Raw genomic sequence first — 15,333 nt, forward strand, 5'->3', positions numbered from 1 at the left:
ACTCATCATTTTTCAAAGAATTATAACATCATAGAATACAGAGGGATTGGTACCTGATCGTCATCTGTAGCCCTTAATCTCTTGCACCTCCCGGCCCGGGCTGTAAAATCAAGCAAAGATGCCATTAAGTGCTGAACAGAAACTGAGAAAGAATTAGAAGAGTACTCTGAGAACTTTCAATAAATTTAAATCAAGCAGTTCTCAATTCTTTTCTTAACATGACTGATAGAAAAAAATACGACACACATGAGAGGAGTGGAAAAATGACCAAGGACTGGAACACTCGCAGTAGTAAAGTGTCTGTCATACTAACATCGAGGTTTGTGTTGGACGTGATTCCATTATTTAAGACAAGTAGACGTGTTGCCCAGAGGGGACTGGCCGGTTTCATGGTCTGGAATCCCTGCAGATTTTGTTTTTTTTTTTTCTCCAGCCGTCTGGAGTTTTTTTTGTTTTTTCTGTCCACCCTGGCCATCGGACCTTACTTATTCTATGTTGATTAATGTTGACTTACTTTATTTTCTTACTGTGTCTTTTATTTTTTTATTCTTCATTTTGTAAAGCACTTTGAGCTACATTTTTTTTGTATGAAAATGTGCTATAGAAATAAATGTTATTGTTATAGCAGCTTCGGTGCATCATAACAGTTCATTCATAAGTCACTGCATGTCAGTTTTTGAAACGAGGTGGCAACTCTATAAAAAGTGTCCTGTTGGTACAAAATCAAGTGCTGTCTGTCTCTCTGATCCTTAATACTCTTCTCTCAGGTGTGGTTAACACAACTCAATAAATGCGGTATGCAGATTGTAGACATGGACAAAGAATGTTGTTCAGTCACTCATTAAAATGATCAAGACTTATGATGTTAGGGATGTGGAGACTTTAGCAACTCAGAATCAGCTTCCCTACTTGGATTTTCAGGCACTATACAACCTCGAGACAAATAAACATCTGGTGAGAAGCAGATCTATGGATGAAAGCAGTTTGTTACTAATGAGAGTGCAAAGGGCAATGGCCAGCCTCATTCATACTGAGAGGTTGGCACAGCTCTTTAGAGAAGCAATGTGCAGTAGGCCACTTCTGAGTGTTAGAACGTGTTGGGCCATTAAGCTGATGGGCATTATGCCATGTTTTAGTCCTTCCAGCTTACAATAGAAAGATGAGGCACAGCATAGAAGTGGACACATAGACCCTAAACCTGAATGTTTGAAGATTAGGACAAATAGTTCCAGTCATTTTCAGTTTTTATTGCAACATGCTGATAGTGGGGTCAGAATTTTGTTAAAATAGCAACGACTGATGACTCCCTCCTGCCTTGTGTAAAGGCTGATGGTGGGAGTGTAATAGTGTGGGAGTGTTTTCTTGGCACTCCTTGAGTCTCTTGATACCAGTAGAACATCTGTTGAATGCCAACGTGTACCCAAGAATAATTGCTGCTAATGTCTTCATAGTAATTTTGTATTAAATAGATGATGTGCCATTCACAGAGCATAATTCATCACAGGCTGGTTCCATAAACATGTCACTGACTTAAGTTTACTCCAGGGCCCTTCAGGTTTCAGTTTGACATGGCACCTTTGGAATGAGGCAGAATAGGAAGTTTGCAGCATGAATGTAACTAACAGTTCTACTCAAATTGTGATTGTATGTCAATGTGGAACAGGGGACCCCAACTCCAGTCCGCAGTGGCTGCAGTGGCTGTGGTTTTCATTTTAACCCTTTTCTTCATGAGTGACCTGTTTTTGCAGCTAATTAACTTCTTTTGAATTCATTTTATTTGACTTGCTCTTGAAGACTCAGGCCCCTTAATTCAGGGGTATCCAACTCCGGTCCTGGTGGGCTACAGTGGCTGCAGCTTTTCATTCTAACTCGTTTCCTAATCAGTGAGCAGTTTTCACTGCTAATTAACTCCTTTTCCCTTTATTTTTTGTTTTAAGGATTCAGTCCTTTGAATTGCTTCGTTTCTTCATTAAATGACAGCCAAGCAGAAATGAGATGTGAAACAAGCTAACAGATGACCAGCTAAATCAGAGCTTCAAACTCCAGCCAATTTCACTCCAACCGGTTTCTTAATGAGAATCCAATTCTTGCTGTTCATTAAATTGAATATCATGACTTGTTGCTCTCATTCTGCCACAGCAGACTGTTGATTTTCTGTTTTTTCTAAGACCACCGTCAAGATGTTTTGGTGACCTGAGAGATCAACCTTACCAAGACCATCACCTTTCTTCATTTTTAGATATTGTGTGATGGGCACAGGTGAGCTGGTCATATGGCGGCCTGTTTTGTGTCTCATAATTGTTTGGCTGCTCATTAAGGAAAAAGAAACAACTAAGGGGTCTGAGACACAACAATTAAAACTAAGGCATTTAGCAGCAAAGATGGCTCACTAATTAAGAAGATGGTTAGAATGAAAACCTGCAGCCACTGCGGCCCACCAGGACTGGAGTTGGACACCCCTGCCTTAATTGTTTCTTTTTCCATAATTAGCAGTCAAACAATAATGAGATACAAACTGTTTCCATCATACAATATCTGAGAATAAAGAAAGGTGAAGTTCTCAGGAATGCTGATCTGCTCAGGTCCCCAAAATATTTGAACAGAGCTCTTAGAAAAGAGAAAATCAATAATTTTGGAAATGTCAGAATATTGCACAATGAGAGCAGCAACAAGCCATGGAATTAAAGAACGGGTTTAATTAACGACAAGACTCCATGACTAATTCAGTGACTGGTTGGAGTTTGAGGCCCTGACTTACTTGGTCTTCTTTTGGCTCACTCACTTCACATTTCAGTTCTGTTTAAGGAAAGAAATGCAGCAATTCAGAGGAACGATGAAGAACTTCAGGGGAACAAATCTAAACTAAAATGAATTCAAAAGAAGTTAATTAGCAGGAAAAGCAGGTCACTAATTAAGGAAAGGATTAGAATGAAAACCTGCAGCTACTATGGTCATCTGGGACCGGAGTTGGGGACTCCTGATGTTTGCTAAAATCCTTAAAGTCTGCTGGTCTGCTGGTCCATACTGGAGGCAAAAAGGGACCATCGATATTACGTCAACCTAAGTAAGTGGCCGCTGTATGTAAGTTATCTTTAAATGTTCATGAACGAAAGAAATATCAGTGCTTAGTTTATGGCAATATTAATCTGGCACATGTGCTATGATGATCCAGGCTGTGACAAAATTGGCACCCTAAGATGTAAGTATTCAGTTTTAACTGCTTATGTTTTGTGTTGATTAGTTTTTAAGGACGTTTGTAATTCAAACCCAATCTTAGTTACCAAAGTCAAGTGAGAGCTTAAGGAAACCACTTCTCCTCCTTGTCTTTCTTAAAGGTAGAACTCAATAAAGTGACCCCTGAGTGTATATGAATTAAGGACAACCAAATCCCAAAACTCCCCACTCCAAGCCTCAAGATTGTCTGCAAGCATCTCTCACCTCCTAGTCGCCCTTCCCGGTTGCTTTTCACCTGCAGGTACACCTGTAAGGGACAGAATAGAACTGGTAAAAAAAGACAGGACATGCGTAATGCAGGAAAACATTCAGCCTCGCTCATCCTGTTGATACCCACCTGCCGTCTGTCCAGTTTGTGTCCCTCTTCTCCAGAAAGGGGTGAACCCGCTGGCGACTCTCTTTCGTGATCCCGTCTCGCCAGGCTAAATGTGGATGGAGACTGAAAAACACACAACAGGAGGTTTAAGAGTAACGTGCTGGTAATAATGAGAATACATTTAATTTATAGAGCGCCTTTCTCATGTTTCAAGGTGCTTCAAAGTGTCTCAGAAAGAACAGCATGGTTTATATAGCCTTGGATGCAAACATTTTCTGCATGGAGCACTAAAGCAGATAAATGCACCATATACAAAGCATTAAATAGAATAAAAGACAATAAACCTGCATGAATTACAGAATTCAATGGTAAAAGTAAAGTCCGGACAAATAACATCATTTGTGATATAACATTTCCAGGCAGAGGAGTAGCTTCAGTGACAGACTTTTGTCACCGTCCTGCTCCACTGACAGACTGAGCAGATCGTTCCTCCCCCACACTATGCGACTCTTCAATTCCACCCGGGGGAGTAAATGCTAACATTAATTTTATTTTAATTTTTTTCATTTTTATTACTATTTAATTTAATATTGTTTCTTTGTATCAGTATAATGCTGCTGGATTATGTGAATTTCCCCTTGGGATTAATAAAGTATCTATCTATCTATCTATCTATCTATCTATCTATCTATCTATCTATCTAACACACACGCACACATAAATTATGCTGAACATCTGAAAGAAGCGTCAGAATGTTAGGTTATGTAAAAGGCCTTCTTGAATAGGCGAGTTATTTTTTAAAAGAACAAATTGAGTCGGCTGATCTCATTAATTTTGGGAGCTCATACCAAAGTCTGGGCGCTTTACACCTGAAGGCCCTGCTGTCATCCTTAGAGTGCAGGTTATTGTGGGGCTCAACTCGATTGCAAGAATCAGAGGACCTTAGTGAGCGAACAAGAACAGAGTGATGGAGAAGATCACTGATGTAGTCCGGCGTGAGGCCATTTAAAACTTTGTAGGTTATTACTAGAATTTTATATTCAATCCTGTAAGACACAGGGAGCCAGCGAAGGCAAAACAGGATGGAACATAATCGCAGTGTGGGCATGCTGCATTGTTGACAGGAAAAAAACTGTGGCAACATCTGCTGAGAGTGAAGCACATTAAACGAGCCGACTGACCGTTTTCATCACAAACACAGACACTCCAAGCACAATTAATCTTCATACATGACCAAAGAATTGGAGGTGTGGGCTTCCACCGCCACGTTACTGGGCATTGGGTCCTTTGAACTACAGTATGAGTGGCAACGCAGTCGAACAACATAGCTGGCAAGATAAGAACGGCAGCGTCAGCATGCTGCATTTCTTTTAAGAAACATGCTGTGGCGGCATCAGATTGCAGTGAACAACACTGCAACAACCTCAGCAGAGTGTCCAGAGGTGCAGTTTTCCATGCGATGCACATGAAGCACCTTTCTTCGATGACCAGAGGTCTGAGTGTTACTAATCTTCTTCTATAATACGCTACCGTGGCTGTTCGTTTGTCTGTCCAGGATTTTAAATCACCTGTAGCTCGCAAACCGTTTCACCGATTGACGTCTACTATCCGCTTTCGGGGTGATAATTTTTATTACTATTTTTATTTTATTTTATTATAGAATCAACTCTCGGCAGCTTGCAGCAGGGCGGCCGTGCGGTGCATGCGTATGGGCGTCGTTCTCATTCCCTACCACCTTTCACCTACCACATCCCTCATTACCACCTTTGCTAATTCGTTCTTGAGGCAGATTGGCACTTAAGTGAAAAATGAAAGAAAACGTACTAAGTAATTGCAACACAGCAACTAACTTAAACAGTTTTAACGCGAAAAGATCCCAACAAAAGAAGAGAGGAAGCAGCAAGCGCATCAACCTCAGAGCAAACGAATGCTAAACAGAGACATAGAAAGAGGATGAAAACTCCACGCTCAAGTCAAGTGTATTCACTGCACGTTATCGTGCAGTACGCCGTTACTGGTATGTGTATAAAAAAAAAACCCATACAGACATGGGAAGGACATGCAGACTTTGTGAAGGCAGTGACAGGGTGTACGGTTTGAAAAAAAGGCAGCAGTACTAACCACTGGACCACCCAAAATGGAAGTAACGCTGATTAAAATTGTCTCACTCTCTGTTTAGCTTTATGCAGCAGCAGCCACAACCACAACCGTACCCCAGTGCTGGCCTGTCAGGCACACGGGTCCTTAACAGATAAATCTGGCAGACCACAAGGCCTTGATAGAGGGGCCGAGGTCAGTGGAACAGTAAGAGATACTGACACAGAAATGTAATTTGAAAAAAAAAAATGCAATTTATTGTGCAGTAACTGGCGCAAACAGTCAGAAAAGTTGTGCATTGCAAAAAGAAATAATAATAATAAAAAAAAAAATCCTGAAAAAATTGCACCCATCCAATTGTTCCCTCAGGGCCCTTCTCTCAAATATAAATTCTTTTTATTAACCTACTCCTGTTCTGAAGCAACACCGTACGTCCTCCTGCTCGCACAGCCTGCTGTCCCCCTTACACTTCCTCGATTGGCCTTTATAAGTTCTCCCAGCAATCGGTTGAAATGGGATCTGGACAGCCATCCCCCCTGTCACGCGTTTCGGGTACCTTTAAATCTGGGAGCTATCCACGCGCTCACGCTCAACTGATCACCAGATAGCTAGTTCTCACCCACGCACACCTCCAGACACCCGCACTGGTCCTCCTCAACGGCACCTCCTCAGCGAACAAAAGCAACAAAGCAAAAACCATCCCAAAAACAAATCCAGCCTTCAAAGACCCATTGCTGTGCTCTGTCTTGCTGCCTCGAAGCCCCAGGTTGCAAGCAAGCGTCTCCCGAGGACACGGACGGGCGGCTGCCGACTTAACTCCCTGAAAGCCTGCCGAGGAGAGATGCCACTCACACCATCCAAAATCCCCATCAAGACGCACACACCCCCTCACGAGCCCCGGAATGGGCGCAGGTATGTGCCATTTCTCCCAGTTTAATTTATAATTCAGTGGACAAACCAGAAACTGTCCTGCCTGAAGTTGATAAGGCCTTCTGTGTACCTACAATGTGTTAAAGGGAGTTGCATCTTCACATGGCCACTTGGAATTAAGTCAGTACATTAATACTTTAAGTTATAAAAGAACATTTTGAAACACTCTTAATCCAGTTCAGGGTTGTGGTGGGGTGGGTTTGCAGGGCTAACCCCGCAGCATAGAACACATAGGAGAAAGTAGCCCTGGACAGGACGCCAATCAATAGTAAGGTCTGCTCACAGCCGATGTCTATTTTATATACAAATAACCTTTATCTAGTGACCTCTTTAGCGGTCATCATCCTATGCTATGCTCTAGGTAGAGTTTATGTTAAATTATTTCACATTTTCCTGATGTGAGCATCAATAGTTTAAGCAACTGTCTCAGTCTTTGTGTTGAACATGCAATATTGTGCTTTAGGGCAGAACACCGTAGCAAATGAAACAAAATCCATCTTGAGGCCACATCTGGAACACTGAGGCCAGTTTGGTGGCCTTCATACTAGGAGATGGACATCACCGTGCTCGAGACAGTCCACAGGTCTGTGATGTATGTGAACAAGTTGAATCTTGTCACCTTAAACAGATGCAAATTTACAGAAACATGGCTTATCCTGTTTAAAGTTATTGAATGATTACCCTGCTGAATCTTTTAAAAAAATGTTCTTCGTGAAGGCTAAGCTCACTCTGACACACGTTCTGCTGTATCGGTGTCTGATTTGAGCGAGTGTCCTCTTCTTGATAGCCAGCTCCTTCACTGTTGCTTACTGTACTCATTCGCTTACCTGATTAGTGGCTGACAGGGAGCTCTCGGGAGGTCCTTCAAGGTGTAAGAGGCTGTAAAACAATAGAGGATATGATTTAAGTTAGCACAGGGCTGGTGAGGCATTTTGTAGCCCTTTCATTACTGAGAGGCTGGATTCTTCTGTGTCACTCTTGCACTTTCAGGTCTATTCTATACAGTAAGTGCTGTAAGTGCTCCCCCCAGTCTGGAGCTGAAGCCGACTTTACTCAGGGCACCCAAGTATATCCTCTGATGGTTCAGGTAGGGTGGTGCAGAGTTAATGCATCAGGAGTAAGGAGATCAAATAGCCATGACATGTTCATTCACACCATTAATCATTCAGAAGGTTTACAATGAAGCAGATCAGATTGGTGAGCTCTTATGATATGAAATATTGTATTGCAATCTGATGTGTTAACATGTAAAACACTAAGCCCTTTATTTGATGAAAAACATAACACCGCATTACCTGCCAGTATATGGTTGCAGGAACCCATCCTAGTAGAGAGCATCATGTGGAAAGCAGGAAGATATCCTGAATGGGATGCGAGTCCATAACTGGACTCACTAACGTCATCACTCACATTGGACCAGTGCTTATTAAACGTGGCATACACATGTCTGGGAATATGTGAGGGAAAACCGGAGGAGTTCTGGAGAGGATGTACAAACAGCAGCTGGGGGACATCAAATCCGTGACATTTGAAGGAGTTAGTAGACTAGCAGATCGGTAAGCAAACCTCCTGTCACACAGCAAAAGAATGACTTTCATAGACTAGGCCGAGACAAACTCCAAATGCCACCCCAGGGCTGTTGTTCGTCCTTGCTTAACAAGTCATGTGAGCATGGGCACTGCCAGTGTGCTCAGAAAGCACAACACAAGCTTTATTCATGGTGATTTTTTTAATGAAAAGTCAGCATGCAAACACAATGAATGAATTAACCCACAAGAAAATAAGCAGTTGACTTTAGACCCATTTTATAGAGCTTGTTAAGACCTAAAGTCACCAGTCAGTCACCAATTCAAGTAAAATACACAGAGCTCCTTACGCAATGGCTGGCATGAACCTCTTACCTGGGGCTAAACTGAGTCAGCCTCTCAATCTCACACTGCAGGTGATCTCGCAGCTCTGCCCTTGTGAGCTCAGTGTGACACAGCGGACATTGCAGGTTCAACAACACCTCACTCCTCTTTTCTGCAAAGAAACAAAAAGGGAAACCTGCTCAGTGAGATGTCATCAGAATTCCCAAAATGTTTTATATAAAACTTCAGAGATGCCACAAACATACATCTGTTTGTGTGTTGGCTTTCATATCTCATATTTTTACCTGTTATGTAGCATTTTTCCCTATCTGTGTATTCATATACAGTATATCTCTTAATGTTATGAAGTACCTTTCATGTCTATCTTTTTTATATAGTTTCTTTCATCTCTAGCTATGTATTTACCCAGTGCCTTTCTATACTCCATTTATAAAGTGCATTCACTATTGGGCTGTGTCCAAATTTTTTTAGTGCCTTGCTTATCTAAATCTTCATGCCACATAGTGTCCTCCATGTGTACATCTTTAAATATATATCTATATCTGTATGTGTATACACGTGTGTGTGTGTGTGTAAAATATATAGAGGGAGATATATATTGTGAAGCCACCAGCGGGCGTACAGCCACCCTAACCCAGACACACACAGACAGGACACAGGTTCAACTCAACACCTGTATTTATTTACAGCAAAAGTGCACAAATTACCAATACTCAGTCGGTTCTTGCTGCCAGCCCATCTGCCTTCACTCATCCTCAGGCTTTGTCTTCTTCCTCCCGACTCTGGCACTTCAATGGAGTGAGGCGGCTTCCCTTATTCAGGTCCCGGGAGTGTTCCAAGTGGCTCATCTGTATTACCTGGGATCACTCCCAGGTGTGCTCGAGGTCCTCTATAGGGCTATGCAGCTCCCCCTGGCGGCTCCCACGGAACCCAACAGGGCATCACCAAATTCCAGCTCCCAACATTCTCTGCGGGAATCTGTGGTGCCACAGCCGCCCAGGAGGTTTGCCCTCTAGTGTCCCAGGGGAGGTATTGCTTCACCAATGCCTTCTCCCCTTGTCCTTCCAGACTGTTGGCGTCCCTGCCAGGTAGTGGCTGTGGTCACCCATCACACTATATATAGATATAGATATAGATATAGATAGATATAGATATAATGTGTGTGTGTGTATCATCTCCAGACAGAGGAGCAGCTTCAGCGACAGGCTTCTGTCACCATCCTGCTCCACTGACAGACTGAGGAGATCGTTCCTCCTCTATGCTATGCGACTCTTCAGTTCCACCCGGTAGGGGTAAATGTTAAGACTACACAAGATGATAGACTGTTATACCTGCCTCACACTCTCCACCTTACATTTTTTAACTTGCACTGTGCTTTTATTGCTCTTTAATTAATATTGTTCTTATCAGTATGCTGCTGCTGGAGTATGTGAATTTCCCCTTGGGATTAATAAAGTATCTATCTATCTATCTATCTATCTATCTATCTATCTATCTATCTATCTATCTATCTATCTATCTATCTGTCTCTCTGTCTGTCTGTCTGTCTGTCTGTCTGTCTGTCTGTCCGTCCCTAAATACAAAGAGGACTGTTTAATTTATGTAAGGTAGAATGCCTAGAGGGGACTGGGCAGTCTCATGGTCTGGTACCCCTGCAGATTTTATTTTGTTCTCCATCCGTCTGGAGTTTTTTTTTTTTTGTTTTTTCTGTCCACCCTGGCCATCGGACCTTACTCTTATTCTATGTTAATTAATGTTGACTTATTTTCTTTTCTTACTGTGTGTGTCTTTTATTTTTCTATTCTTCATTATGTAAAGCACTTTGAGCTACGTTTTTTAGTATGAAAATATGTTATAGAAGTAAATGTTGTTGATGTGTGTGTTCATATATATATATATACATATACAGTATATATATACATATATATACAGTATATATATATATATATATATATATATATATATATATATATATATATATATATATATACAGTATATATATATATATGAGTTTCATATTAAATATTTCCCAGTACATAGCATCTTTCATTTATGTCGTTATATTAGTGGTTCTTCTATCTACTTCTTCATTTTGTATACAGTCATATCCAGATTTTATCTTCATTTAAACAGTATTTATAGATAAAGATTATTCAATCAGCATCATGCAACATGTATATTTTGCAGCCCATTTAATAACTTAAATAAACATAAAAGCAAATTTAGCATCTAGAAAAGTCCACCCCTACATTTTTTTTCTACCTCAAAAACCTCAAATTAGAATTGGGTTTAAATGGTTAGAACATCATTATAGAGGATCTTGTCTGATCCTGTCTTATTGAAACCGCAGACATTTAGTTTGGTTTGCTCTTTGCGGAGACTAAAAACTCTTTGAGGCCATCACAGTGAAGGTTAGAGACACCTAGGAGTCTAGGAAGGGATTGAAGAAGATCTTCAAACAATTGAAAATCAACTATTCCATTGTCTGGAAGATCATTTAGAAGTGCAGAAGATTTCAAGCAAATGCCAGCTTGTCCAGGCCAGGCTGTCTCAGCAAAATTCAGCCCAAACTACAATGCAAGATGCTGAAAGAAGTCTGTAAGAACTCAACAATTTCATCACAGGACCTTCAGGTGGCTCTTGCCACTGCTGATGTCAAAGTCAGTGAGTCTACCATTAGAAAAAGGCTGCATAAATGAGATCGACAAGGGAGGTGAAAACCAGAAAGAACATTGGGTCAAGGCTAAAATTTGCTCATGAATACCTAGGCAAAGACCAGAACTTCAGGAACAATGTGCTCTGGAGAGACAAGGCAAAGAGAGTTTTTGGCACAGCAAAAACCAAAGAGAGCATTTCAGAAGAAAAACCTTTTCAACTGTTAAGCATGGTGGTGAGAATGATCTACTTTGCTGCATCAGGGCCTAAACAGCTCCTCATCATAGAATCCACTATGAATTCTTCATTGTACTAGAAGGTGGTTAAAGATTATGTGAGACCCTCTGTCAGAAGACTGAAGCTCAACCAAAAGTGTTTTGTTGCAATGTGGCAATGACCCTTAACATAGTTGAAAATCCACCAGGGAATGGCTGACAAAGCATGAAATGGAGGGTCATGGAATGGCCAAGTCAAAACATGGATCTGAATCCCATTGAGATGCTGTGTGATTTGTGTTTGGATAGAAATGAGCTGTGCACAAAAGACACCTCTGAAACATCACACAGCTGAAAGAATTCTGCAATGTTCTCCTAGTTGATGTCAGAGACTGTTAAAGAATTATAGGAGACACTGGTAACACCAGCTATTAGAGCCAAAGGTGGACTTACTCTTTCCACAGGTGGAAATGGAGTATTTGTTCAATTTTCATTGAAAAGAGTATTGCAAAGTCAAATTTTCCTTGTCTTACTTTTTCAACGTCATCATCTTTAACTATAGATACTGTCTAAATGAAATCAGATCTTGATATGTCCACATATGTTGATAATGGAAAAAGCATTTCATGGGGTGTATTTACTCTTTCATACGACGGTATGCATATTTAAGTCTCAGTTTACATTGTGCCTTTCTTATTTACCTGTCCATGTTTCATGTCCATGTATCTGTGCCTTGGCTTGTCTTTCATAACTAGCTGTGTCCTCATAGTGATTTTTATATCTACCTCCTCCTATTATATAGTTTCCATCATATCTATACATTTATCTGTGGTTATCTTATAAAGTATATAAACGTCCACGCGTGGAAGTCTGTGTGTCTGTCTCTCCAGCCCAGAAGTGCAAGGCTACAGCCTGAAGTTCAAAGAAATCGACTCTGTTGCCAAAGTGAAACCGCCAACAAAAGACAAACTCGCTTAGCTGCTAACACACAAGCAAGTCGAGCATATCGGCCGAACGAAACTGCCGAGGAGAGAGAAACTCACTTAGCCACTGATATACCGCGGAGGCGAGCACATCAGCAAGTTGTGGTAATCAAATCTCAAAGACACATGATATCCGATATGGTGGTCCACAAGGCTCTATCCTGGGTCCGCTGCTTTTCTCAATCTACATGCTTCCGTTAGGTCAGATTATCTCAGGTTACAACGTGAGCTACCACAGCTATGCTGATGACACACAGCTGTACTTATCAATAGCACCTGATGACCCCGACTGTCTCGATTCACTAACACAATGTCTTACTGGTATTTCTGAATGGATGAATAGTAATTTTCTCAAACTAAATAAAGAGAAAACTGAAATTTTAGTAATTGGCAATAATGGATTCAATGAGGTTATCAGAAATAAACTTGATGCACTAGGATTAACAGTTAAGACGGAAGTATAAAACTGAGAGGTAACCTTTGACTGTAATCTGAATTTTAAATCGCATATTCATCAGACCACTAGGACAGCATTTTTTCACTTAAGAAACAGAGCAAAAGTTAGACCTCTTATATCATTGAAAGATGCTGAGAAATTAATTCACGCTTTTGTTTTCAGTCGACTAGATTACTGTAACGCACTCCTCTCAGGACCACCCAAAAAAGACATAAATCACTTGCAACGAGTGCAAAATGCAGCTGCTAGAATCCTAACTAGAAAAAGAAAATCAGAGCACATCACACCGGTCATGATGTCACTACACTGGTTACCTGTGTCATTCAGAATTGACTTTAAAATTCTGCTTATGGTTTATAAAGCTTTAAATAATCTCGCTCCATCTTATATATCGGAATGCCTGACACATTATATTCCAAATCGTAACCTTAGATCCTCAAATGAGTGTCTCCTTAGAATTCCAAGAACAAAACTTAAAAGAAGTGGTGAGGCGGGGGCCTTCTGCTGTTATGCACCTCAAATCAGGAATAGCCTGCCAATAGGAATTCACCAGGCTGATACAGTGGAGCACTTTAAAACACTGCTGAAAACACATTACTTTAACATGGCCTTTTTATAACTTCACTTTAACTTAATCCTGATACTCTGTATGTTCAATTCTTTATAATAACTATTCATAGTGGCTCTAAAATCCGTACTGACCCCAACTCTCTCTTCTGTTTCTTTTTCCGGTTTCTTTGTGGTGACCTGCGTCACCTCCACCTACTCAAAGCATCATGATGCACCAACAATGATGGACTGAAAGCCAGAAGTCTACGTGACCATCATCATCAGGTCCTTCCATGAAAACCCTAAATACAAAGAGGACTGTTTGACTAATGTTAAGTAGATTGCCCAGAGGGGACTGGACGGTCTCGTGGTCTGGAACCCCTACAGATTTTATTTTTTTTCTCCAGCCATTGGAGTTTTTTTTTTCTGTCCACCCTGGCCATCGGAACTTACTTATTCTATGTTAATTAATGTTGACTTATGTTTATTTTTTATTGTGTCTTCTATTTTTCTATTCATTTTGTGAAGCACTTTGAGCTACATTTTTTTGTATGAATATGTGCTATATAAATAAATGTTGATTGATTGATTGAAAACGAAACCAACCAGGAGAGAGAACCTCACTTAGCCGCTAATGCACAACTGATGCGACTGATTGAAGTGTCAGAATCCATGGTTTCTAGGAGCCTGGGCTTTTTACAGCAATGGGCTTACACAGCTAGTATATTATATTTTGTGTTTTATTGTGTTATTTTTTTTTATTTTTATTATCCATCCATCCATTATCGAACCTGCTATATCCTAACACAGGGTCACGGGGATCTGCTGGAGCCAATCCCAGCTAGCATTGGGCGCAAGGCAGGAAACAAACCCCGGGCAGGGCGCCAGCCCACCGCATATTTTTATTATTTTAGTGAAAAAGAGTTTGCAGTCACTTCTGAAAATGATTTCCTCATAATCTAGCATTAGCTTCCATAGGCCAAGTTTTTGGCAATGTAAAAGGCTTTTGCGTTTGCCTGCAGTATAACATTCAGTTGCCAGTGTGATGTACTTAATTTAAAAACATTGACTGTATCGTTACTGCTACGATATGTGTCAGTCGGTATGTGACGTCAGCTTCTATTCTAACTCGGTGACAAGAGTGGTCCTACGGAGCACTTCATGGAGTTAGTGATGAGTGACGATATGGCTGTGTGTGTGGCTGCATACTTGGGTTTTGCTCTGCAATAAATCTGAGACTGCATATTTTTTTATAGAGTGACTAAACCAAGTTGCCATTTATATTTTCCTAACTGCTACTAATTAAGATGTTATTTTCCTGCCATTGCCATTTTAATTCTTTTTTTCTAAGAAGTTTACTTTCAGGCGTTAACTCATCACATCGGGAATTACTACTGAGTCATATCAGATGTTGCCAGTTACAAAATGTATCATAAGTTGTGGTTATTTAACTCATTAGAAAACCATTTTGTCCTCCCGTTCTCCATACTGTAGGCACGCTGACAGTTTTAGTGACATCTTGAAATTGTCTCCATGTTGAATGTGCCTGTCGACTTTCTGTCCTCCCTAGCCATCGGACCTTATTTTATTCTTTGTTAATTATTATTGCCTAATATTTATTTACTTTTTCTTTCTTCATCTTATAAAGAACTTTGAGCTCCATCATTTTGTATGAAAACGTGCTCTAGAAATAAATGTTGTTGTTGTCTGTTGTCAGATTCTGCCTTTCATACTATACTGCAGGGAATGACTGTCTCCAGCACCAAAAAGTCTTAAAGAGGCTTTGGAAAAATGAACAGATGAATGTAAAACCTTCATTTTAACCATTGAGAAGTAAGCAAAACTGTACAGGAAAAATAAATCCTTAAATGCTTTATTTATTCTGTTATGAGTGCAATGGTGCTTTTTGCACATCCATGTTTTCACTTTCAAAGGCTGAACTAGAGATCACAATTCATGTTGTATCCCAGCCGTTCCTCCCTGGTGGTGAACCAGACCACCAGAGGGGTGAAGGGTCATCTTCTCA

At 40.6% G+C, this 15,333-nt stretch overlaps 1 protein-coding gene across 2 annotated transcripts in view; it reads right to left on the reverse strand.

Annotated features, from left to right (window-relative positions):
• The window catches only part of LOC120540016 (E3 ubiquitin-protein ligase RNF220-like), a 78,719-nt gene that overhangs the window by 19,447 nt on the left and 43,939 nt on the right, over nt 1-15,333 (reverse strand). For both annotated transcript variants that reach the window (XM_039770461.1, XM_039770460.1), the window contains exons 3-7: nt 8,479-8,599; nt 7,405-7,456; nt 3,572-3,673; nt 3,439-3,481; nt 54-100 (exon numbers count right to left, since the gene is read on the reverse strand). In XM_039770461.1, coding sequence (XP_039626395.1) covers nt 54-100; nt 3,439-3,481; nt 3,572-3,673; nt 7,405-7,456; nt 8,479-8,599 — 365 coding nt within the window. The remainder of the gene's footprint in view (nt 1-53; nt 101-3,438; nt 3,482-3,571; nt 3,674-7,404; nt 7,457-8,478; nt 8,600-15,333) is intronic.

This window comes from Polypterus senegalus, chromosome 12, assembly GCF_016835505.1.
Source record: "Polypterus senegalus isolate Bchr_013 chromosome 12, ASM1683550v1, whole genome shotgun sequence".
NCBI classification, from domain to species: domain Eukaryota; kingdom Metazoa; phylum Chordata; class Cladistia; order Polypteriformes; family Polypteridae; genus Polypterus; species Polypterus senegalus.